Consider the following 24782-nt stretch of genomic DNA (forward strand, 5'->3'; position numbering starts at 1 on the left):
AGTAAGTTCTTAATTATTAGTTCTTGTTTATAATTACAGAAGTTATTAATGCACTTCGAGAATCAATTTAAATATCTAAAACAAATCAGCTCAAGGTGTTATGCTCAAAGATTAATTGAAGGAAAAATTAACTAAAATGCCAAATTAAACTTTAAAAACAATTTGTTAATAAGACTCAATAATATCCTATTCTAACAATCTATCCTCGAAGCAAATGATGGGAAATTACCAACTATGACAAAACTCAAAACAGCAGTTACATTGACTCGGCAACTATCCAGCCAGCCAGTAAGACTTATCTATCTTCCCTGGGCTGATCAGCACTCATCCCCCCAGTTGATCTAAGCTCACACTAACGAATTAACTAAGATTCTTTCCCAGGGTGCTATGACTCCTCCTCAGGTCCCCACCTCCGTGTACCCAAAAGGCCAATCACCACTAGGCCTCTGGTATTCCCGTGGGCCAATTGCCCTGGGCACTGTCCTTACAAGAAAATTGGTCAAGTGTCATAACCTGTAGTAAACATAGGGGAGAGGCTGGCTCCGGGGGTGCAGTGCCTTTTATAACCTGTGACTTTATATATCTGGGAAAGAAAGTGTAAAATAAGGAACAAAGCCTGGATTACCCACATGTCCAGGACTAGTTTGGATCAGGATCACTCTGAACACAAATTCGTGTAAGTGAGTTGACACAGAGGAAAGCTAGAGTGCTCAACATGTGTGTAATAGTCATTCATAAATGAGCTTAAGTTTCATGATAGGATTAACTCGCCTTACCTGTTATTATTATTATTTCTCATTGATGGAGTCACGTTAGTGTCATTACTGTGTATTGAAAGAGGTTTCAATACACTGCTAAGGAGTGTCAGAGGTAGAACATTCCTAGATGACAAAAGCCACAGTGCATGGCGGATATTGTGTAAAATCCTGTTCCGGCTTCAGTAGAAGACTCAGGAACTCCCTGTGTGTTCAGTAGAACTCCAGGTTGCAATCCTTTTGACCATGTCGTGGCCCGATTGTCTGGGGCGAGTGCGTGGGACTACCCACCGCATTCGTTTGAACCCTCATCACGACTCTTACTGAATTTCTCATTGAAGCAGTCACGTTAGTGTGATTACTCTGTAAATAATAATAATAATAATAATAATAATAATAATATTGTATATAAAAGTATATTATATATTATAATATATATATAGTTACATATACTAGTATAATATTTGTATATTAAATATAATACTTAATATTATTATTATTGAACAAATCCACAGGGATGACTTTCATTCTTTGGAAGTGTTAGGTCATTAATATTAACTCCGGACATGCGTTTCAACATTCTCCATGTCACTGCTAATGAGACAACATTATAGGCAGCACTGTACCTTGGGTTGTCATTTATACATCCATGGTCATATTTCTAGCATACCGAGAGGAAGCGAATGGCTGAACAAATTGTTAATGATAGTTGTATGGAAGATTTAACTTGTATATGTGCTCCTGTTACGTTGATTATGTCCCCACTATGTGGGCATTGTTATTATTGGCAAAACAAATTAATCTGGCTCCTGTAATGGAGTTATAGCGCAGAAACACGGGGGGATTAGATTATGAAGAAAACTACTTACGTTTGTCACAAGCAACTCCAAGGACGACGTATCTTGAGGTTATCGTGAGATTTCCAGGTTTAGCGTCCCCGCGGCCCGGTCCTCGACCAGGCCTCCTTTTTGTCACACACCCCCAGGAAGCAGCCCGTAGCATCTGTCTATCTCCCAGGTACCTATTATTTACTGCTAGGTGAATAGGGGGCATCAAGGTGAAAGAAACTGACCATTTGTTTCCGCCTCCGCCGGGGATCGAACCCAGAACCTTAGGAGTACGAATCCCGAGTGCTATCCACTCAGCTGTCAGGGCCCCCATCCCCATACAAATCTGTCTTGGTACTGTTGGTGCATAGAGTATCTGTGACATTCCTGATGCATCCATGGTGTGCCTGGAGTATATATATAATGGTGGCAGCAGTGGGATTTGAGGAATTGGGGGATGAAAATTAGTATTATACAACTATTATTACGCAACTATAGACAAGAATTGGTGTGACCGGAAGAATTGCATTGTCAGATTATTGCTAAATTGAGCCGGTTCCAGGGAGCTGATGTTAGTCAATGTAGTGCATTGTGCTGTACCTGGCTGGAAGTCATGTTAGTGGTTATATTAGTTAACAGTGATAGAAATCCACCGAATCCTTGGGAAAACGTAAATTTATAAGGAATCATTGGCAATAAGTAGCTGTCGCCAAATATGTGAATTATATAGAAGAAGCAAACCTTCAAATGTGGTCAATAAATAGCAGAGATGAACCGTCAAATATGTACAATAAATAGAGATGAACCGTCAAATATGTACAATAAATAGAGATGAACCGTCAAATATGTACAACAAATAGAGATGAACCGTCAAATATGGACAATAAATACTAAAGAGAAACCATAAGATATGGTCAATAGTGGGCGACCATGATATCTGGCGGGAAATGATATCTGGCGGGAATCTGCCTGGACCTGCCACTAACGATTTATTTTAGCGGCCAACTGCCGTGTTTATGACTCCGAGGCCGGCCCCAACGACTCCCTATGTGCTTTATGTGGTTTATATGTGTTTTATACACTTGGCGCCCGGCTATGTAGTAAGCTTTTACGGAGTTTAGTGTCAGGACATCCTCACCAGACCGGCTTGGGACCGGATTCTTGCCGGCCAGGTTAGTACTGCCGTCGTGACTACACGCAAAAATACATAAGATAGTCCAAAGTCATCAAGAACCTCTTTATCCACAACATTCACTCGCCTCTTCTTTCTCATCCTCTATTGTTTCCTCCTATTCTTCAACGTCACTCTTTACGACCACTTCTTTTTTCCTCTACCACCTCCTCCTCCTCATCTTATGTCTTCCTTTCTATTTCCTCCTCCACTTTCCAGCATCTCTTCTACACCCTCCTGCCGTCCAGACCCGTGAGAACAGCGGGTATGCACAACATATTACACTCTTTTCTAATATTTTAGCACGCTGTATTAGCATACCTGGTGAGGCAGTGAGCTGGGCCACCCTGGGCCGCCCCCTCACCTCTGTAGTTCAGTTTTGTACTATGTAATTCAATTATTACCAACAAGAGTGTCTTAGTTTTAGCTTCTATGGCCCGATCCATTTCTTGTACTTTGATGGTAAATCTGTACGATGGGGGGGGGGATTATGTCCTATGGGAGGGGGGGGGAGGGGGGCTGAGACAGCCACTTTAAGGGAAGAAGAGTTACGGTGGAGATACAAGCACTTGGGGACTATGATAGGAAAGAAGGAGTTGCCTGATGACACCAGTATTGTATTAGCAGGAGGGATTGGCAGGCTGTGGTGGGTATGTGGGCCTGCAGGCCGCTCCAAGCAACAGCCTGTTGAACCAAACTTTCACAAGTCGAGCCTGGCCTCGGGCCGGGCTTGGGGAGTAGAACCCCCAGAACCAGGTAACCTGACGTTACTCGTTACCTGGAGCCGACCCTCCCATGCCTTCTCTATTACCAGAGGCCGAATTTTTAGAGTTGCACACAGAGTCACGTACAGTGTTTTATTCTCAGCACACACACACACACACACACACACTATTCTTACTACGCTACCCTTGCCACACAATTGAGCCAGGGTGGCGAAGCTCAATTGTGTGGCAATTTCATATTCACAGCAGGGTGTGAAGAATTTCCCTTATAATGTAGATTTCTCCAGCTAATTCACTACACACAACACCACACACACTAGACACGAGTGGATGAGTGTGTCTCGAGTCGTGAGGATCCTTGATACTCGACAGACCCGGGTCGCCGAAGGTCTCAAAAGATATTTTAGTGTGTGTTTTAGGGCTCGGCGCGGCCCCGGTAACCACGGGGGATGATGCCTACAACCTACATTCATTTCCTTGAAGCTCTTTAAATCGTGTCAGTTTTGATCGATTGACGCTCAAAGGTGACTTAATGCATTCCAGACACTTTCGAATATTTCTGGCCCGAGTTAGTCCCCGACGATCCGAGTGACTTACTATAATATAGATTTATATATATATATATATATATATATATATATATATATATATATATATATATATATATATATATATATATAACTAACAATGACCCTTCAGAGTACTTGAACCTAGGCCGCCGGGGGTCTCCCCACCAACAGCACCGGTACCATAACCATTTCAAGGAGTGCCGGACCAACCAGGCTGTGGTGGGTATGTGGGCCTGCGGGCCGCTCCAAGCAACAGCCTGGTGGACCAGACTCTCAAGTCAAGCCTGGCCTTTGGCAGGGCTTGGGGAGTAGAACTCCCAGAACCCCATTTAATTGGTATCATAACCACTACATCAACGATCGTCTAAAAGTGTTGATTGGTTATAGAACTTATTTACATGTTTCACGACCAACACCGACGACACTTGTGGCGCGTTCTGGGCTCAGTCATTTTATTAAACCTCTGAACATGTTGGATTGCAGAATATATTTGTGAGCAAAGTACAAAAAATAATATTCACATACACACATTCATTCAAATATCTGTGTGCACTTTGGCCGAGGTTACTTGGTGAGCGGGCAACATGGGCTCCCTCCCAGCCTCCGACACCAGCAGAGGCCAACAACCAGGTGAAGAAGACGTCCCGGGACCCCACGTGCGACCCCTGACGCGTCTGCTGGAGCAGCCAGCGAGGGCGGCCATATCACAGGTGGCCGGTTTAATCGAGAGATGAGTAAGGGCCCATCAGTAATGTGGGGTGAGGGCGTGTGGCGGGCGGGATGGTGGGCGCACCAGGGGGTGATTACCACACAGCAGGGTGACCGACTCCCTGCCCCCCCCCTCCCTCCCTCCTTCTAACCCTTGCCTCCATCTCCCGCTCGTCCGTCTCACGAGGGCAAAGCACCTCTCGTAGCACCCAAGTGTAGCTGATGATGTTCAGTTAAGCATGCGCTGAGAAGGTGGAAGATTGAATGATGGATCTGGCCAGTTTGGGTGGCGAGTACCAGGACAGGTTGCTCTCGTACCCCAGGGTACCCAGGGTCTGTGTACAAGTTTGCACGTCATGTCTGTGGCACCTAGAAGCCATAGCTGTACTTGCCTAGTTGTGCTTGTGGGGGTTGAGCTTTGGCTCTTTGGTCCCGTCTCTCAACCGTCAATAAATCAACTGTTACTAACTACTAATTCCCCCTTCCCCCTCCCCAGGAAGCAGCCCGTAACAGCTGCCTAACTCCCAGGTACCTATTTACTGCTAGGGAACAAGCGCATCAGGTTGAAAGAAACTGCCCATTTTGTTTCTGCTATCAGCCGGGATCGAACCCGGACCCTTGGATTACGAGTACAGAGAGCTCTCCACTCAGCTATCAGCCCCCCCCCCCCCCGAGCGCGCGCGCGCGCGTGTGTGTGTGTGTGTGTGGATGGCTAATCTGAAAAAAGTGGTTAATGGAACTGGAAGAGAGCAATTGGTTGGTTTACCAGGACCGCAGAGGGTAGAAAAGTTAGAATTCTAGCTCGACAGGTGAATCTGCAAGACAGATTTTTTCTACCGTAAACGTGGCTACACATTTACAATGCTAACCAGCATATATACATTTTCATCTGTTCACCATGGACAGAGTTAAACATAGTTCAGAGATAACTGTTTAAATAGTTGAACTTTTTTAACTGTTTAACCAGTTAAACATAGTTCAGTGATTTGTTGACAATCAATCACGAAGGTGATTGTAGTGCCAAGGTGCCAAGGCAAATGTTAATCTAACCTACATACATACAGACTTACGACTGTCCTACATCATCAGTGTTCGAAGTATATTTTAGTGTACGTTTACAAAGGTGAAATGCAAGTCTGACCAGCTTACATATATCCTGTATATACACTTATGTCTCTCCTACTTTTAGAGAGTAAGATAGCTGTGGGAGAGAGTGGTGGTGGTGGCGGCAGAAGAGGGGGGAGAGAGAGACCTGGAAGGACCTGCATGTGATTGATGGAGAAGGGGTGAGGGGTGTTGAGGGAGTGGAAGGTGGGGAATGATCCCGCTGGTTCTTGAGGCTGGTTCTAGGAGCCTTGGGCGAGTCATTAATTTCGCTTAGTCTCCTCACTTGTTAATTGGAACTCTACCCAAGGTGAATAATTATTTTGCATTTGCATATTGGGAGGGAGATGGGAGGGAGGAGCGAGGGTGTGTTGATTGTGGGCCCGAGGGAGGGACAGTGGTGTGGTGTTCTCAGTCGCCTTGAGGTAGTCTTCGTACGGCTGACTGCTGTAGTTTGTCTCTTGGTATTACGAAGGTCTCTTGGTGTGTCTTAGTCATTGTGTCTCACTGTGTCTGTGCCTCGAGTACTTCCCTGTAAGTGTGGGACGTCTCTGGCTGTGTTAAACTGGAGGTTCGTTGTAAGCCAGACACAGATTGGATGTAAATTCAAGGCATAAATTAATTAAGGTAAAAGATGTAATGATACGTATGGGAAGGATGGATAAGAAGAGTGGGGCGAGGCCAAGACGTATATGGATGAGTCGAAGATGGATAGAAATGATCAGTGGAAGGATGAGGAGGCGGATAAGAGATGATGGATCAGCCGCCAGCAGCCTCACTACGCTGATAGACCCCACAAGGGCGGCGAACCAGGTACCTATCCCATCCACGCCCACCGTCCTAACTTGTAACTTTATCTGGAAGGTAATTAATGGCGAGATTCCCGTGTATGCAGGGAGCCCCGGCGCGACCTTGACACCCCTCCACCTATTCATGCTTAATCTGGATTGTTCCTCGTTTTTACGTGAGTCGAGTTGGATGTTGACGAATTGTGGCCATGTGTCGGGGATATTGGGGCAGCATCTCGCCTCGGCCCTGTGCTCTGTCCACTCTGCTCCGGGGCCTCGGCTGGACACGCCCCTTCAAGATTAGGTAGCAAGAGCCTGGCCACGCCTCACCAAGGTCTGCCGCTCCAGTCTGGCAAGAACACATCAAGTTGTCTCGAGGTGCAAGACGATAAACGAGTTAACGTATAAGGGTAGCCTTGGCATCTTATTGCTCGGATCAGAGTCCTGGCAGTCATTACTGGACGATACAGTCGACTATTCCTGTCTACTTCGACATGATAAAGCTGGTCTTCAGGATGTCATAAACGTGACCTCCAAGCTTGGTGTAGTGTCCAGTCCCGGAACGTTTTTCTCATGACAAGTTATTGTCTGCTCCCTCATATTGCGTTGACCCTGCCCATGACTCCTCACTCGTGATGACTCCTCACTCGTGTCCCGTTGGGCGTTGATGGGGGCTGTGCCACCCATAGATGGGCGTTGATGGGGGGCTGTGCCACCCATAGATGGGCGTTGATGAGGGCTGTGCCACCCATAAATGGGCGTTGATTGGGGGCTGTACCACCCATAAATGGGCGTTGATGGGGGCTGTGCCACCCATAGATGGGCGTTGATGGGGGGCTGTGCCACCCGTTGATGGGGGGCTGTGCCACCCATAGATGGGCGTTGATGAGGGCTGTGCCACCCATAAATGGGCGTTGATGGGGGCTGTGCCACCCATAAATGGGCGTTGATTGGGGGCTGTGCCACCCATAAATGGGCGTTGATTGGGGGCTGTGCCACCCATAAATGGGCGTTGATGGGGGGCTGTGCGTCACCCATGTGGGAAATTGACCTGTGAGATTTATATTTATTTTATATTAATATATATAGTAATTTATATTTTACTTTAATTTATACATTTCGATAGCAAATTGTACGAGTGTTAAAAGCGGACTATATTTCTTAAAATTCCCACAAATCTATTTCCTTACACATTATGGGGGGTTTATATGTAGTTAATGATATAAATTATTGATTAGCCGACATTCACTACAGTATTGGACTACATATATATATTAACTAAAATGGGGATGCCTTATTGTTGTTATATCTTAGACAACCAGTATGAACACTGATGAATGTGCCAATCGACCCACTTTGTGGGTGTGGCTGGCCTCCAACTAATGTACTGGAGTACTAGTGTTAGAAATAGCAGTAATCATATTATATATTATCAAGAAGTGGTAGAAAGGTCACATTTACTCTATTTTGGTACTAATAATTAAGTTAATTCAAGTGAGATTGTTTTATGATGTTTACAGTCCAAAGACTGCTGTATTAAGAATAATTCCTAACAGAATTAGATGGTGAAATTATTAGCGACGTGGCAATAATATTCCGTTTTCTATTGACTGAAAATTCCACTGCTGTCTTCTATGTGTGAATTTATTTATACTACCCAGCAGCAATATTATCTGCATATTGTATTGAATATTAGTAAATGGTGTCGGGTTTTCCGACAACCCATACGTGGGCGTTGATGAGGGCTGTGCGTCATCCACGTGTGGGCGTTGATGGGGGCGGGGGGGATGCGTACCTCCCATGTGTGGGCGTTGATGGGGCTGCGTACCACCGCCCGCGTGCTCTATCACAGACACCCAATACCGGACAGAGGCGGGTCTCTTCCCTCCGCCTCAAAGGAACCAACACAATAAGGTTTGATTCTGTCCATAAACGATATGATAATGAGGCTTTTGTGCCTCTCTCTCTCTACGTCAATGGTCAGCGCCCCGGATCTGTTTATATTACCTCCGTTAATTGTTACCTGCCGCCACCACCTCTTGCTGGCTCTCACTACATTAAAGACGCGACGAAATTTTAACATTTCCAATTTCAAGAATGTTCATTAGTTCAGGGGCGCGCTGAAGAGCCATCGCATCGCATGTGAAGACCACACTGTAGATACAAGGGTTCTAACCCCCCCCCCCCCCCTTCCTTAGAATTATCATAATACTAGTGTTCTAAGATTTGGCTTTTCTCTTAAACCATTACAATGAAAATTACTTTATTTTCTTGCTTGGTGTACTTGACTCACTTGAGAAACTCAAGTGAGTGTCTCCGCTGCCTGACGCGTTAGCCAGGAAGCAACATAGTAATGTACCAAGACACCTGGAAGGTGGCAAGATGATTAATAATGCCTTTGGGAAATCCAAAAAGGTAAAAACGTTATCAGTAGATGAAGAAGGTAGTTGGACATGTCACCACAGTAGCAAACAAGGCAATTAGATGCGTCACAAGATAAGTAACACGGTTGTTATTCACTTTACCTGTGACACAGTAAGTCAATTAGGTATGGCTTGCTTTAGTTGTACCAATGTTGTTTGGCCTTGTGTCGTGTGACTGATGGCTGTATGGCCAGGCAGGAAGCCACGCGAGGACAAGCAGGGAGCTGGTCCACCCCGCCCTCTCAACTAATACATCTCATTTTGTACGGTATGGTCCGTAACGTATGGATAGCAAAGTAATATGATTGATAAGCGACTCACAGATATCCACGTTTTCTAGGGATTGGTAAGTTAAGAGAGTTGCTTTGGTTCGTCCATTTGTGGTTAGGTTATATTTAGGCGCTGTATTTGTACGTTGTGGCAAATACTGAGAACGGGCTGGCGAGGGAGGCAGGCAAGCGGTGGGTCAGGCCCCATCACTGCCAGGGAGGCAGGCAAGCGGTGGGTCAGGCCCCATCACTGCCAGGGAGGCAGGCAAGTGGTGGGTCAGGCCCCATCACTGCCAGGGAGGCAGGCAAGCGGTGGGTCAGGCCCCATCACTGCCAGGGAGGCAGGCAAGCGGTGGGTCAGGCCCCATCACTGCCAGGGAGGCAGGCAAGCGGTGGGTCAGGCCCCATCATTGCCAGGGAGGCAGGCAAGCGGTGGGTCAGGCCCCATCACTGCCAGGGAGGCAGGCAAGCGGTGGGTCAGGCCCCATCACTGCCAGGGAGGCAGGCAAGCGGTGGGTCAGGCCCCATCATTGCCAGGGAGGCAGGCAAGCGGTGGGTCAGGCCCCATCACTGCCAGGGAGGCAGGCAAGCGGTGGGTCTTTCCCCATCATTGCCAGGGAGGCAGGCAAGCGGTGGGTCAGGCCCCATCATTGCCAGGGAGGCAGGCAAGCGGTGGGTCAGGCCCCATCACTGCCAGGGAGGCAGGCAAGCGGTGGGTCAGGCCCCATCATTGCCAGGGAGGCAGGCAAGCGGTGGGTCAGGCCCCATCATTGCCAGGGAGGCAGGCAAGCGGTGGGTCAGGCCCCATCATTGCCAGGGAGGCAGGCAAGCGGTGGGTCAGGCCCCATCACTGCCAGGGAGGCAGGCAAGCGGTGGGTCAGGCCCCATCATTGCCAGGGAGGCAGGCAAGCGGTGGGTCAGGCCCCATCACTGCCAGGGAGGCAGGCAAGTGGTGGGTCAGGCCCCATCACTGCCAGGGAGGCAGGCAAGCGGTGGGTCAGGCCCCATCACTGCCAGGGAGGCAGGCAAGCGGTGGGTCAGGCCCCATCACTGCCAGGGAGGCAGGCAAGCGGTGGGTCAGGCCCCATCACTGCCAGGGAGGCAGGCAAGCGGTGGGTCAGGCCCCATCATTGCCAGGGAGGCAGGCAAGCGGTGGGTCAGGCCCCATCATTGCCAGGGAGGCAGGCAAGCGGTGGGTCAGGCCCCATCATTGCCAGGGAGGCAGGCAAGCGGTGGGTCAGGCCCCATCACTGCCAGGGAGGCAGGCAAGCGGTGGGTCAGGCCCCATCATTGCCAGGGAGGCAGGCAAGCGGTGGGTCAGGCCCCATCACTGCCAGGGAGGCAGGCAAGCGGTGGGTCAGGCCCCATCACTGCCAGGGAGGCAGGCAAGCGGTGGGTCAGGCCCCATCATTGCCAGGGAGGCAGGCAAGCGGTGGGTCAGGCCCCATCATTGCCAGGGAGGCAGGCAAGCGGTGGGTCAGGCCCCATCATTGCCAGGGAGGCAGGCAAGCGGTGGGTCAGGCCCCATCACTGCCAGGGAGGCAGGCAAGCGGTGGGTCAGGCCCCATCACTGCCAGGGAGGCAGGCAAGCGGTGGGTCAGGCCCCATCACTGCCAGGGAGGCAGGCAAGCGGTGGGTCAGGCCCCATCACTGCCAGGGAGGCAGGCAAGCGGTGGGTCAGGCCCCATCACTGCCAGGGAGGCAGGCAAGCGGTGGGTCAGGCCCCATCACTGCCAGGGAGGCAGGCAAGCGGTGGGTCAGGCCCCATCACTGCCAGGGAGGCAGGCAAGCGGTGGGTCAGGCCCCATCACTGCCAGGGAGGCAGGCAAGCGGTGGGTCAGGCCCCATCACTGCCAGGGAGGCAGGCAAGCGGTGGGTCAGGCCCCATCACTGCCAGGGAGGCAGGCAAGCGGTGGGTCAGGCCCCATCATTGCCAGGGAGGCAGGCAAGCGGTGGGTCAGGCCCATCATTGCCAGGGAGGCAGGCAAGCGGTGGGTCAGGCCCCATCACTGCCAGGGAGGCAGGCAAGCGGTGGGTCAGGCCCCATCATTGCCAGGGAGGCAGGCAAGCGGTGGGTCAGGCCCCATCATTGCCAGGGAGGCAGGCAAGCGGTGGGTCAGGCCCCATCATTGCCAGGGAGGCAGGCAAGTGGTGGGTCAGGCCCCATCACTGCCAGGGAGGCAGGCAAGCGGTGGGTCAGGCCCCATCACTGCCAGGGAGGCAGGCAAGTGGTGGGTCAGGCCCCATCATTGCCAGGGAGGCAGGCAAGCGGTGGGTCAGGCCCCATCACTGCCAGGGAGGCAGGCAAGCGGTGGGTCAGGCCCCATCACTGCCAGGGAGGCAGGCAAGCGGTGGGTCAGGCCCCATCACTGCCAGGGAGGCAGGCAAGCGGTGGGTCAGGCCCCATCACTGCCAGGGAGGCAGGCAAGCGGTGGGTCAGGCCCCATCACTGCCAGGGAGGCAGGCAAGCGGTGGGTCAGGCCCCATCACTGCCAGGGAGGCAGGCAAGTGGTGGGTCAGGCCCCATCACTGCCAGGGAGGCAGGCAAGCGGTGGGTCAGGCCCCATCACTGCCAGGGAGGCAGGCAAGTGGTGGGTCAGGCCCCATCACTGCCAGGGAGGCAGGCAAGTGGTGGGTCAGGCCCCATCACTGCCAGGGAGGCAGGCAAGCGGTGGGTCAGGCCCCATCACTGCCAGGGAGGCAGGCAAGTGGTGGGTCAGGCCCCATCACTGCCAGGGAGGCAGGCAAGTGGTGGGTCAGGCCCCATCACTGCCAGGGAGGCAGGCAAGCGGTGGGTCAGGCCCCATCACTGCCAGGGAGGCAGGCAAGTGGTGGGTCAGGCCCCATCACTGCCAGGGAGGCAGGCAAGTGGTGGGTCAGGCCCCATCACTGCCAGGGAGGCAGGCAAGCGGTGGGTCAGGCCCCATCGTTATACCGCCGCCATTGTTGCCCGTCCAGTCTTTGTTGTGTATTGACTCTCGCTCTCAACGTTATCGCGCGCGTGCGCTGATGACGAGGGTGGATGTTGGAGGGAGTTTGGGATCGTGGAGCGAGGTGATTTTTGGGATCGTGGAGCGATGTAGGGGGAGAGGTTTGGGATGGTGGAGACATCTGGAGAATGATTAGGGATGAGGGAGCAATGAGGAGGGTGATGGGGTATGGTGGAGCGAGAGCAGCCCTGTCCTTCACATCTTTTAACTGCCCTCACCATCACCCTCCTAAAAGGGAGGATTGTAGAATATGATGATGTTGATGAAAGGAGAGTGGAGTTGGTGGAACGAGGTAGGGGTAATTAATATTAGTGAAGGGAGAGGAGGGTGCATTTAACAGTGGTGGAACGAAAAGCCCCGTCACCTCATTCCACACCCCTAACCCTTCCCTACCCCACGATCCACCACCTCTACCCGCCTTCCACCCCTCCTTGCACTACCATTCCCCTACATCACTCCACCGGCCTCGGCCACCTCTATGTGGCTCTACCCCTGCAGAAGAGTAGGTCATTCCACCAACAGTGAGACGGGTATTGTCCTATGGAAGACAAGCGAAGATGTTGAGGAAGGGAAGGTGGGCAAGAGCTTGAGGGAGAGAGGGGTGGATGTGGGAAGGGGCGGCATACCTGGTGTGTGGCTATATCGGGGCTAGGCTGGTGATGGATGACCCCGCTATCATGATCATCCTCCGTCATACAACAAGCGTCACCCGTCAGGCAGACACGACGCACCGGGCACACTCACGCCGCCATAGCCATGTTAACACCAGCCTCACTGTTAATACACCTACAATTACTGTGGTGTTTGTGGAGGAGCAGAGCCGGAACCCGGCGCTGACTGCCTACAGCGCTCCCAAGAACCGTCGATCCCCTTTGGTACTCTACGGTGTCGTGGGAATTATTGGGGGACTTTGATTATCCCCTCCGATTTGACTTTTCCTCTTGGGGAGTAAAACCCAGAGTGTAAATCTAATAAAAAATCTAAAGAATATTGTGTGTATATGCACAAATTCTATGTATCCTTCCCCCACAGCATACCCAAGATACTACTAGTTAGCTATTCAGGAAGATGGTTATTACACTAGCTTAAAGTCCTGAGACATGTTGCGTAAATTTAAGTGAGGAAGAACACACTGGATGGGTTGGATCACATCTTTTGACAGCGTTGTAGTCTCTGGGAAGACGCTCACGGTGTTCGGGGGGGGGGGGGGGGGTGGAACCTTGCCTAGAGGGGAAGAGTTACACTGTACGGTAGCAGACGATCCCAGTGGTGCCGTTTCACTGGACGATCCCAGTGGTGCCGTTTCACTGGACCATCCCAGTGGTGCCGTTTCACTGGACCATCCCAGTGGTGCCGTTTCACTGGACCATCCCAGTGGTGCCGTTTCACTGGACCATCCCAGTGGTGCCGTTTCACTGGACCATCCCAGTGGTGCCGTTTCACTGGACCATCCCAGTGGTGCCGTTTCACTGGACCATCCCAGTGGTGCCGTTTCACTGGACCATCCCAGTGGTGCCGTTTCACTGGACCATCCCAGTGGTGCCGTTTCACTGGACGATCCCAGTGGTGCCGTTTCACTGGACCATCCCAGTGGTGCTGCTCGGAGTTTCAAAGGGTAAATCACCGACAAAAATGAATTTTCAAACAGTAAGTCACAATAATATGGCTGGACAATTAGACATTTAGCTCACACATCTGAAAATAAAGGACGTCACTACCTTTACTTGGGCTGTCTCTAATAATAAATTGACTGCCATCGTAGGCAAGAGCCCCGTGATAAATACATTGAAAATGTGCAAGTCAAAATAAACCTCGTGCATATTAAACCATTTCAAGAACGTGACTTTAGATCGCGAGTGTTCAAAATAGGATGTTCCTGCGCCCTCGTAAATATATTTAGTCATCATCAGTATTTGGTTACCAGAAACCTTCGTGAATATCCAGAATACTGAGTAAATCTGTCCGTACATCGTACAAGGGGGCCTGGTAGCCTGGTGGATAGCGCGCAGGACTCGTAATTCTGAGGCGCGGGTTCGATTCCCGCACGAGGCAGAAACAAATGGGCAAAGTTTCTTTCACCCTGAATGCCCCTGTTACCTAGCAGTAAATAGGTACCTGGGTGTTAGTCAGCTGTCACGGGGTGCTTCCTGGGGGTGGAGACCTGGTCGAGGACCGGGCCGCGGGGACAGTAAAGCCCCGAAATCATCTCAAGATAACCTCAAGAAGCAGTTACCCTCCAGAGTCACAACGATGGTAATACTCTTATTACAGACCGACCTCATCTGCCAGACTGCAGCGAGGGGGGGAGGTCTGTGCCAGACTGCAGCGAGGGGGGGGGGGGAGGTCTGTGCCAGACTACAGCGAGGGGGGGAGGTCTGTGCCAGACTGCAGCGAGGGGGGGGGGGAGGTCTGTGCGAGAATACAGCGAGGGGGAGGGAGGTCTGTGCCAGACTGCAGCGAGGGGGGGGGAGGTCTGTGCCAGACTGCAGCGAGGGGGGGAAGCCTGTGCCAGACTGCAGCGAGGGGGGGAGGTCTGTGCCAGACTGCAGCGAGGGGGGGGAGGTCTGTGCCAGACTGCAGCGAGGGGGGGGAGGTCTGTGCCAGACTGCAGCGAGGGGGGGGAGGTCTGTGCCAGACTGCAGCGAGGGGGGGGAGGCCTGTGCCAGACTGCAGCGAGGGGGGGAGGCCTGTGCCAGACTGCAGCGAGGGGGGGGAGGTCTGTGCCAGACTACAGCGAGGGGGGGGGGGGAGGTCTGTGCCAGACTGCAGCGAGGGGGGGAGGTCTGTGCCAGACTGCAGCGAGGGGGGGGAGGTCTGTGCCAGACTGCAGCGAGGGGGGGGAGGTCTGTGCCAGACTACAGCGAGGGGGGGGGAGGTCTGTGCCAGACTGCAGCGAGGGGGGGGGGTCTGTGCCAGACTGCAGCGAGGGGGGGAGGTCTGTGCCAGACTACAGCGAGGGGGGGGAGGTCTTTGCCAGACTACAGCGAGGGGGGGAGGTCTGTGTCAGACTACAGCGAGGGGGGGTGGTCTGTGCCAGACTACAGCGAGGGGGGGGAGGTCTGTGCCAGACTACAGCGAGGGGGGGAGGTCTGTGCCAGACTGCAGCGAGGGGGGGGGAGGTCTGTGCCAGACTGCAGCGAGGGGGGGGGAGGTCTGTGTCAGACTGCAGCGAGGGGGGGGGAGGTCTGTGCCAGACTGCAGCGAGGGGGGGGAGGTCTGTGCCAGACTGCAGCGAGGGGGGGAGGTCTGTGCCAGACTGCAGCGAGGGGGGGGGGAGGTCTGTGCCAGACTGCAGCGAGGGGGGGAGGTCTGTGCCAGACTACAGCGAGGGGGGGGAGGTCTGTGCCAGACTGCAGCGAGGGGGGGGGTCTGTGCCAGACTGCAGCGAGGGGGGGAGGTCTGTGCCAGACTACAGCGAGGGGGGGAGGTCTTTGCCAGACTACAGCGAGGGGGGGAGGTCTGTGCCAGACTACAGCGAGGGGGGGGGAGGTCTGTGCCAGACTGCAGCGAGGGGGGGGGGGAGGTCTGTGTCAGACTGCAGCGAGGGGGGGGGAGGTCTGTGTCAGACTGCAGCGAGGGGTGGGGAGGTCTGTGCCAGACTGCAGCGAGGGGGGGAGGTCTGTGCCAGACTACAGCGAGGGGGGGGGAGGTCTGTGCCAGACTGCAGCGAGGGGGGGAGGTCTGTGCCAGACTGCAGCGAGGGGGGGGGAGGTCTGTGCCAGACTGCAGCGAGGGGGGGGAGGTCTGTGCCAGACTGCAGCGAGGGGAGGGAGGTCTGTGCCAGACTGCAGCGAGGGGGGGAGGTCTGTGCCAGACTGCAGCGAGGGGGGGGAGGTCTGTGCCAGACTACAGCGAGGGGGGGAGGTCTGTGCCAGACTGCAGCGAGGGGGGGGAGGTCTGTGCCAGACTGCAGCGATGGGGGGGGAGGTCTGTGCCAGACTGCAGCGAGGGGTGGAGGTCTGTGCCAGACTGCAGCGAGGGGGGGGGAGGTCTGTGCCAGACTGCAGCGAGGGGGGGGGGGAGGTCTGTGCCAGACTGCAGCGAGGGGGGGGAGGTCTGTGCCTGACTGCAGCGAGGGTGGGGGGGAGGTCTGTGCCAGACTGCAGCGAGGGGGGGAGGTCTGTCCCAGACTGCAGCGAGGGGGGGGAGGTCTGTGCCAGACTGCAGCGAGGGGGGGAGGGTTATATATGAGAGGGTTACACCCCATATGAGTGTTAGTGAGGCGCCGGGAACCTGTAGTGAACATCAGTTATCGCCGCGGCATTGGTCAAGTGGACGTCAGATGTCGACGAAGTTTTCTTGGGGTCTGCGGATAATAACGGACGCCGCCGGAAGTAGAGGAATGCCTGTCTCCTCGAGAAAACTTAAGACACGAATACAGTCTTCACCACAACTCCCGTTCTCTTGATGGGCCACAACGTACAAACTCTCAGGCTAACAAGAAACGTTTGAACCCAAGCCACCCACCTAACCTACCGACGCATTTTTATGAACCGTTACTTTTTATAGTACTTTGTAAATTTCAATTTCAATTGTAATTTGTACATTGGAGACCATAACAAAAAAAAAATATGAGAGGACGGGTTGGAGGTAGCCATGGATGGATTCTTCTGCAGCCTTGGAAAGGTTCCACCGCAGCCTGGAGGAGTCTGGGAGCCCGGGTTGAGGCACATATTTACATATCAATTTGGACAAGATTAATGAGAGAGAGAAGTTGCAGGTTCCAGGTCTTCGGCTCTTGCCGCAATGTTTCGGTCCGAGCCAACAGGTTATAGGAAGATCTGTATGTCCGGACCTGATGTCCGGAGGAGACAAGCATAACTGGGTCTGACGGCAGTCTGGTCTGGACCAGTCCATCAGAATTGATTGGCGAGTGTTGCTGTCTTCCCAGTAAGACCTAAGTAGTGCGCTATTCTTACATGATTGGATGCTTCTGTAGTTCAGTAGCACTATATACCGGGACGTATATATGACTGAACCATTATTGTATACATTAGGGCCTCGGTTACATGGTATATCTAAACATGACACTAGAGTGCCATAGTCATTTTAGGGAATTACATTGACGCGAGTGGTTCCGGTGTGACAACAGATGTACTTTTTACACGATGACGCACTAGAAGCATTACAATTAGTTGTCATAAAAGCACATGATGGTTCTCACAGGACCACACTAGGAGACGCCCAATAATGGGTATCCCTTTTCCAGGGGGATGGAGTCGGTTAAAGGGTGTCGATCCCTCTCAAAAGGGATGGGGTGGGTTAATGGCGTCCCATTAATACTATCACCGCCAACTCTCTCTCTTAGGACAGGGAACCGCTGTGATCTGTGGGGTCGTTTCTGGTCGCGGCCAGCAGGAACACATGGACATTACAGTTTGGTTGATCCTGTACAACCTATACTATAATATCTTCGGCCTCTGTTATTGTTCATATCGAACAATATCGGCAGTATGTTCAGGCAATATTTATATTTACTGGTAGAAGAGTCGTAGACTTCTCGTGTCCATACGTTGATCTGCAGATGTTTTCATCTGGGTTTATTCTAAAGCAATTACCGTTCTGTTATAAGTAAGGCAGGGCACAGGAGCTAGAACCTCATATTGCCTATGACCTTCCACAAGTCCCACGTAAAAAAATCTTTGCACAGCTTGGTTGAATTCCTGTCAAGCGTGTCAGAATGCACTACGGATTCTTTATCTAGTTACGGAGACACATTAATATATCACCAGATCACTCTCATGTCTCTGTTGGTGGTAGTGGTGGGAGGCGGGTATACTGTGTTGTGGTAGTGGTGGGAGGCGGGTATACTGTGTTGTGGTAGTGCTGGAGGCGGGTATATTGTGTTGTGGTAGTGGTGGGAGGCGGGTATACTATGTTGTGGTAGTGGTGGGAGGCGGGTATACTGTGTTGGGGTAGTGGGGGGGAGGCGGGTATACTGTGTTGTGATAGTGCTGGAGGCGGGTATACTGTGTTGTGGTAGTGGTGGGGAGGCGGGTATACTGTGTTGTGGTAGTGGGGGGGGGAGGCGGGTATAATGTGTTGTGGTAGTGGGGGGGGGGAGGCGGGTATAATGTGTTGTGGTAGTGGTGGGAGGCGGGTATACTGTGTTGGTGGTAGTGGTGGGAGGCGGGTATACTGTGTTGTGGTAGTGGTGGGTGGCGGGTATACTGTGTTGGTGGTAGTGGTGGGAGGCGAGTATACTGTGTTGGTGGTAGTGGTGGGAGGCGGGTATACTGTGTTGTGGTAGTGCTGGGAGGCGGGTATACTGTGTTGGGGTAGTGCTGGGAGGCGGGTATACTGTGTTGTGGTGGGAGGTGGGTATACTGTGTTGTGGTAGTGCTGGGAGGCGGGTATACTCAGGCGTCGTGGTAGTGCTGGGAGGCGGGTATACTCAGGCGTCGTGGTAGTACTGGGAGGCGGGTATACTCAGGCGTCGTGGTAGTGCTGGGAGACGGGTATACTCAGGCGTCGTGGTAGTGCTGGGAGGCGGGTATACTCAGGCGTCGTGGTAGTGCTGGGAGACGGGTATACTCAGGCGTCGTGGTAGTGCTGGGAGGCGGGTATACTCAGGCGTCGTGGTAGTGCTGGGAGGCGGGTATACTCAGGCGTCGTGGTAGTGCTGGGAGGCGGGTATACTCAGGCGTCGTGGTAGTGCTGGGAGGCGGGTATACTCAGGGGTCGTGGTGCTTTGCTTCTTCGTTAGATATATTGATTGCGTCATTTGCTAAGGGATTTTTTGAATATCAAAGATTGTATTCAGTGGTGTAGAGGGTACAGTGGGCGCGTTCTTGGGCTGGGATGCCAACTCATCCAATATTAGTTTGCATTTCCCCTTTGAGTTCGTGGCACCTGTACCGTCAATCAAAGAAAATTACTCTCCGGGAGATGTAAACAAAAACATTATTCTCCATCCAGCCCTGGTCGTAGTGGGCGTCGGCGCGCGCAGTGCCGGAGATCGAGGCTTTATGGCTCATGGGTTAAGTGTGAGGGGTAAATAATGGTTCATTAGGAGAGAGGCAGAGTAAGGCTCGGACAGCATCCTGCATTGACGGTGATTCATGGCCTCTTGCAGCCTCCAGTGTGTGTGTCTGTGTGTATCATTAATCCAACATGTAGTTATTAAATGTCAGTAATGGAAGTGGGCGGCGATGGGCGTTTGTGGGCGGGGATGGGCGTGTGTGGGCGGGGAAAGCGCGTCATAAGCTCCGCCCTCGCGTTGTTTCTTGCTGCCCCTACTACCAGCCACCGACACGCCCCCCCCCCCTCCTCACACTGCTGCACGCCTGTCCTCTTTGTTGACTCGTGCTACAGTTTGTGTACACATGCTAAGAGCTTGTTTGTACAAGTTAGAGATGTGTTATTACTGTTTGTTTATGTAGATTCGAAGTGTGTGCAGTTTGTTCTCGGCCGCTCATGTGCGTCTGGACACCTTAGAGATGTAGCCAGAGATTGTTTACATTACCAGACACGCGCTACTGTCTGTTTACACTCGCTCATGTTTGTTTGGATAAGGTAAGAAGCGTGTCATTACCAGCGTCGTCTACGGCAGACGCACTCATCTTTCTTTAGACGAATTGTGATTGCCCTTTGACCGATTTAGTGGAAGCATTGCTAGTTGGGTTCGTAAAACATTTGACTGGAAGATTAAGTTTTGCTTCCACCGTTCCACGCGACTAGATGTGTTGAAGACAATGTAGTTTTAATTATTCGGTCTTTCTCAGGTCGGGGCGGGTCCCCCCCAGGGTCGCAGGAGGCGCTGCTGGAGGCCACGAGACTCACCATGTGGAAGCTCTACAACCAGGGTCTTGGAGGCGGCGGAGGCTTCCAGCACGAGGACGAGGGACCAAAACTCCACCCGCCCCCACACCACCCCATGGGCGGCGTTCCTTTCCCGCCGCAGAAGGAAGCACTCAACTTGGAAGTAAAAGACGAGGTGAGTATCTTCGATTACCCGAAAGAGGCTGGTGCTCTTACGAACCTCACGTTTGCATGTCGTTATCTGAAATACTCGAGGTAAAAGTCAATACTAGCGTGTGCTCTGCTTCCCTAGCCACGTAGCCATGGTACTTCTAAATTAAATTAAATTATTAATTTGTTTAATGGACAAAAAAAACTCAGTTATATTTTTGTTGCTTTTTTGGGTCAATTTTTAAAAATCTGAGTTATATGTTTCTTAGAATTTAATCTTGTTTTAAATGTGTGGTGGGTCCTCTCTTAAGTGCCCTCCTATGTTCCCTCTATTGTGTCCCCTCTTAAATGCCTCCTTTGTTCCCTCTATAGTGTCCCCTTTTATGTGCTCCCTCTAAGCCTGTCTCACGTCTCTTAGGAAGCGCCGCTGCTTCTTGATAACCGAGGTTATCAGGCGTTCTGCTTGCAGCGGCCGGGGCGAGTCAAGGAGAATTCAGACCTACGCAACGATATTCGCAGCGATCTACGCAATGATCTACGTAATGACCTACGCAACGATCTACGGAACGATCTACGCAGCGACCTACGCAATGATATACGCAGCCGCCTGGAGGAGAGTCCGTTACCTCCCGCGGCCAAGAGACCCGCCCAGCATGAGGACGCCCACGACCCACGTCTGCCCCCGCCCACCACGCCCGGGCCCCCGGGTCAACCCGGTGCTAATATCAAGATCACATCCAGGGGTGAGTGCTTGTATTGTAATCACTGTAATTTTTATGAAATGTTTCACAATTTTGAATCCCACAATTATTTATACACAATAATGCCACTTATTTAATTTCAAACATTTCAATATACTTAGTATAAAACACTCAAGATACACACACTAATACGAGTTGATTTACCCTAAATTTTGTTTATAAAGCTGGGATCCAAGGCCGCAATGGCTTTATGCAAGCAGTTATTGCAGTCCGGAGGGGGAGCCGGTCGGCCGAGCGGACAGCACACTGGACTTGTGATCCTGTGGTCCCGGGTTCGATCCCGGGCGCCGGCGAGAAATAATGGGCAGAGTTTCTTTCACCCTATGCCCCTGTTACCTAGCAGTAAAATAGGTACCTGGGTTTTAGTCAGCTGTCATGGGCTGCTTCCTGGGGGTGGAGGCCTGGTCGATGACTGGGCCACGGGGACACTAAAGCCCCGAAATCATCTCAAGATAACCTCAAGAAGATAGTCACTCTTGTAGAAGACAGTCCAGCACATATTCAACGCACACGAATCTTTGTTAAGCCTAGACACTGAGCTATTTTAAGGATCCAAGATGCTATAATTAATTTTATGGGAATAGTATTTCTTGATGTTAGAACATATTTTTTTATAATAGCTTCTGATAGGGCAATTTTTTTTTACGTCATTGGTTTGCTGTTACGCTACTGGCGTGTCTGTTGATGACAGATGTACCTGTTGTTGGGTCCTCAAGGTGGGTTGTTGTTGTTAAAGATTCGCTACCTGAAACAATAAGTTCCAAGTAGCACGGGCTATGGTGAGCCCGTAGTGCCTTCAAGGTGGGTGCGACAGCAAGCTTAAAGCATAAAAAATATATACATTTTCCTTATTTGAGTTATTTTCTTATTTGAGTTACTAAGGAGTGACTTGTGTTGCAGGAGACGGCCGGAGCCAGGACCAGAGTTTGGTAGTGAGTATGGAGATCAACGGTATACTGTACCAGGGAGTGCTTTTCGCTCAGGCTCCCAGGGCTCGCTTCAGCTAAGATGCCCCTCGCTTGACCACCCCACATCCCCACTCCGCCATCATGGAGGATCCAGGCTCACTAAGGGGTGATACTGGGCTGTCCCCCGGTCCCCCTTGGGAAAGGGGGGGTTTCGTACCCTGGGGGGCGGCGAAAGAGCAAGCAGCAGCGTTGGACAATGCATGAAGCAGACGAGTGCGTTCGTCTGAGAACTCTTGCGTGCGCTCTCTCTCTCTCTCCACCTTCAAACCCTTGGTCAAGTGCAACAACATTTGACTCTGTTGTTACTTTGTAATAAAGTCATTGTAGTGCTTAAAAGATAATGCTGAACCCTGAATCAGGGTTACTTGTATTTATTTATGTAATTATTTTGTGTGTGATGATTGTACAGTCATGTTCAGTGTGAGAGCAAATGGCATATTCCTGTTTTCTCTTCTGTCCGGTCAGTGTAACGTAAGAAAACCAAGTGGTGATCTCATGAATGTAATACTCAAGTTGGGTGATCGCGCTTGGCCCACACGTGGCCATGGCAGGCCATGACGTGGCCATGGCAGGCCATGACGTGGCCATGGCAGGCCATGACGTGGCCATGGCAAGCTTATATAGAGGCGTCTTTGGCCTAAGCTGTCAATCGAGGCACCCTCCACTGCTCGGTGAAGGAAATAACTAAGGACCAGCGCACCAACAATCACCTTGGCCGCCTTCCTCAGCAGAGTGGTTGGGAACACCTCTTCATGACATCCTTGGACGGACCCGCCCAAACCAACCAACCAACCAACCCACCCACTCGCCGGGATGACCGCCCACTCGGGGCCAATTAGCTGCCCTCAAAACAGTGGATTCCGCGATGATTCTGTTAATGTGTTGATTGTTTCTGTTTGTGTTGTTTTTGGTTGACAAGTGTTGACTAGTGCGATTACGAGTGTTGAGACTGTAAAGGTTTAAGGTTCCTACTGGCTTGCAGGACCTGACCCGATGGCCTACAGGACCTTACTAGATGGCCTGTCGACGGGCCTGCTGCAGGAGGCAGTCTGCATTTGCCAGCCATTCATAGACTCGTTACTGCATTAAAGGTTATGATGATTAACGAGACGAGAAAAATGCATAGCAAGTTTTGGGAAGTGTTGACAATGTGGAATGCAATATTGCTATTAAACATCTACAAGTTATACCCTGTTTGGAAAAATGTTCTTTGTACCTGAAGTGTTTAATTAAAAAAAATTCCAGGTTTATGCGTTTTGTGTGTCAAGTGTCGTTTAAAAACCAGAGTCCAGATACAAATTGTTTTATCCCTTGTGAGTTTTTTTAATGTAATAGTTTTGGAATATTAGACTATTTTTGTTAGGATGAAGTACTTACGGTTAGTCAGTGGTTAGGATAGTTGTCTGGTGAGCGGCGGATGACGTGTGTGGGAGGTCATCGCGACGAGTGCCAGGAGTGCCAAACAGCTGGTCACTAGTGCAGGAGCAGTGTATGTGTGAATGTGAGATTGTGTATGTGTGTATACAGTTTACTCAGGGATCCTCATCTGTGCTCACGGCCCGCGGCTGCCACTTGCGGTGTCGCTTGCGTCGCGGGCACGGCCCCCATCCGTGCTACAGGCCGCAACCACGGTCACCGTCACCAGCCGGGAACACCACGCATTCCTGGTGGGGGCGGCGGTGACGTGGTGGGGGTCTGGCGGCTCCCTGGCCGGTCCTGAGCGTAGCCGGGGGCCCAAACCCCCCTCTTTACCCCCTTCACTCACTCCCTCCGTGGAATCTCACTAAGACATGTCTGGGCAGCGCCTTGACTTCTTTGAAGATATACTTCTACCATTTATCTAAAATTTCACTAGCATTAAGGTTGTATTGTAAATTACTTTTCGCCAACATGCTCCTTACGGGAGCATGTTGCTCCTGCAAGAGAACATCTCCCTTCCCACCAACTGACGAAGGGAGAACCTCTTCTATCCCTTTCCCTAGACGATGGACGCATCACTCTCCTATCCACTTTCATTCCTGATGGAGGCATCCCTTCCCACCTCACACCTGACGAGGGAGGCATCTTTTTTTTCCCCCTCACCTGACGGGGAAGGTGTCCGCCACTCCACTTCCGCCCCAGCATGGATAACCGATTAGCTTATGTAAGTAGAGCGGCAGTTACTTAAAAGTGGACAAATTGTATTAAATAAAGTGTTAGTAGTGAACCCCGGTGCAGTTTCCCTATACCTTAAGTGTTACTAGTGCATGCAACTACAGGAGAAGTAACTGGTCATCAGAGTAACTGAAGAGTCACTCTCAGTACACCATTTGACCCAAAACTACGTGCAGGAGAAATCATTTAAACAAAAAAATCTTCTATTCTAAAAAAAAAGTAGATTCTAAATGCAAAAAAAATGCATGAAGAAACGGACACCGTCATGAATTTTCTCAAGATGTAGCTATCATCAGATATAGATGTCTATCATGATATACAGAATTATAACAACTTGACTTGTTAAGTCAGCGCCCGTTATAGTCTGGCCTTGGCCAAATAATTATCCACCCCCTACACCAGAGTTGTATATTCCCGATTGTATGTATTTCCTTGCAAGTAAAAATACATGTCATAAGTATATATCCTCAATGGAATATTTTTCCCCGAGGTAAATATACCCAACGGTACAGACTAGTAACCTATCCTCACGAGTACTGTATATTCTTATGACAGAATTAATTTTTTGGCTCTTGTATCGCTAGTTACTCAGTACGTCCACTGTAGTGGTATACAATCCTCGCAGTGGATGCACCAGGAGTGTATACCACCTCTACCCG

General features: G+C 51.3%; 1 protein-coding gene across 4 annotated transcripts in view; it reads left to right on the plus strand.

Moving 5' to 3' along the window:
* The window catches only part of LOC123747089 (AT-rich interactive domain-containing protein 3A), a 455735-nt gene extending 431557 nt beyond the window's left edge, over positions 1-24178 (plus strand). For 3 of the 4 annotated variants that reach the window (XM_069321604.1, XM_069321600.1, XM_069321602.1), the window contains 3 exons: positions 20054-20265; positions 20659-20983; positions 21902-24178. In XM_069321604.1, the coding sequence (XP_069177705.1) occupies positions 20054-20265; positions 20659-20983; positions 21902-22008 (644 nt within the window). In that variant the 3' untranslated portion in view covers positions 22009-24178. The remainder of the gene's footprint in view (positions 1-20053; positions 20266-20658; positions 20984-21901) is intronic. The other variant, XM_069321603.1, reaches the window with a different exon arrangement.
* The last annotated feature ends 604 nt before the right edge of the window (positions 24179-24782 follow it).

The sequence above is a fragment of the Procambarus clarkii genome, chromosome 10 (genome assembly GCF_040958095.1).
Source record: "Procambarus clarkii isolate CNS0578487 chromosome 10, FALCON_Pclarkii_2.0, whole genome shotgun sequence".
In the NCBI taxonomy this organism is placed as follows: Eukaryota; Metazoa; Arthropoda; class Malacostraca; order Decapoda; family Cambaridae; genus Procambarus; species Procambarus clarkii.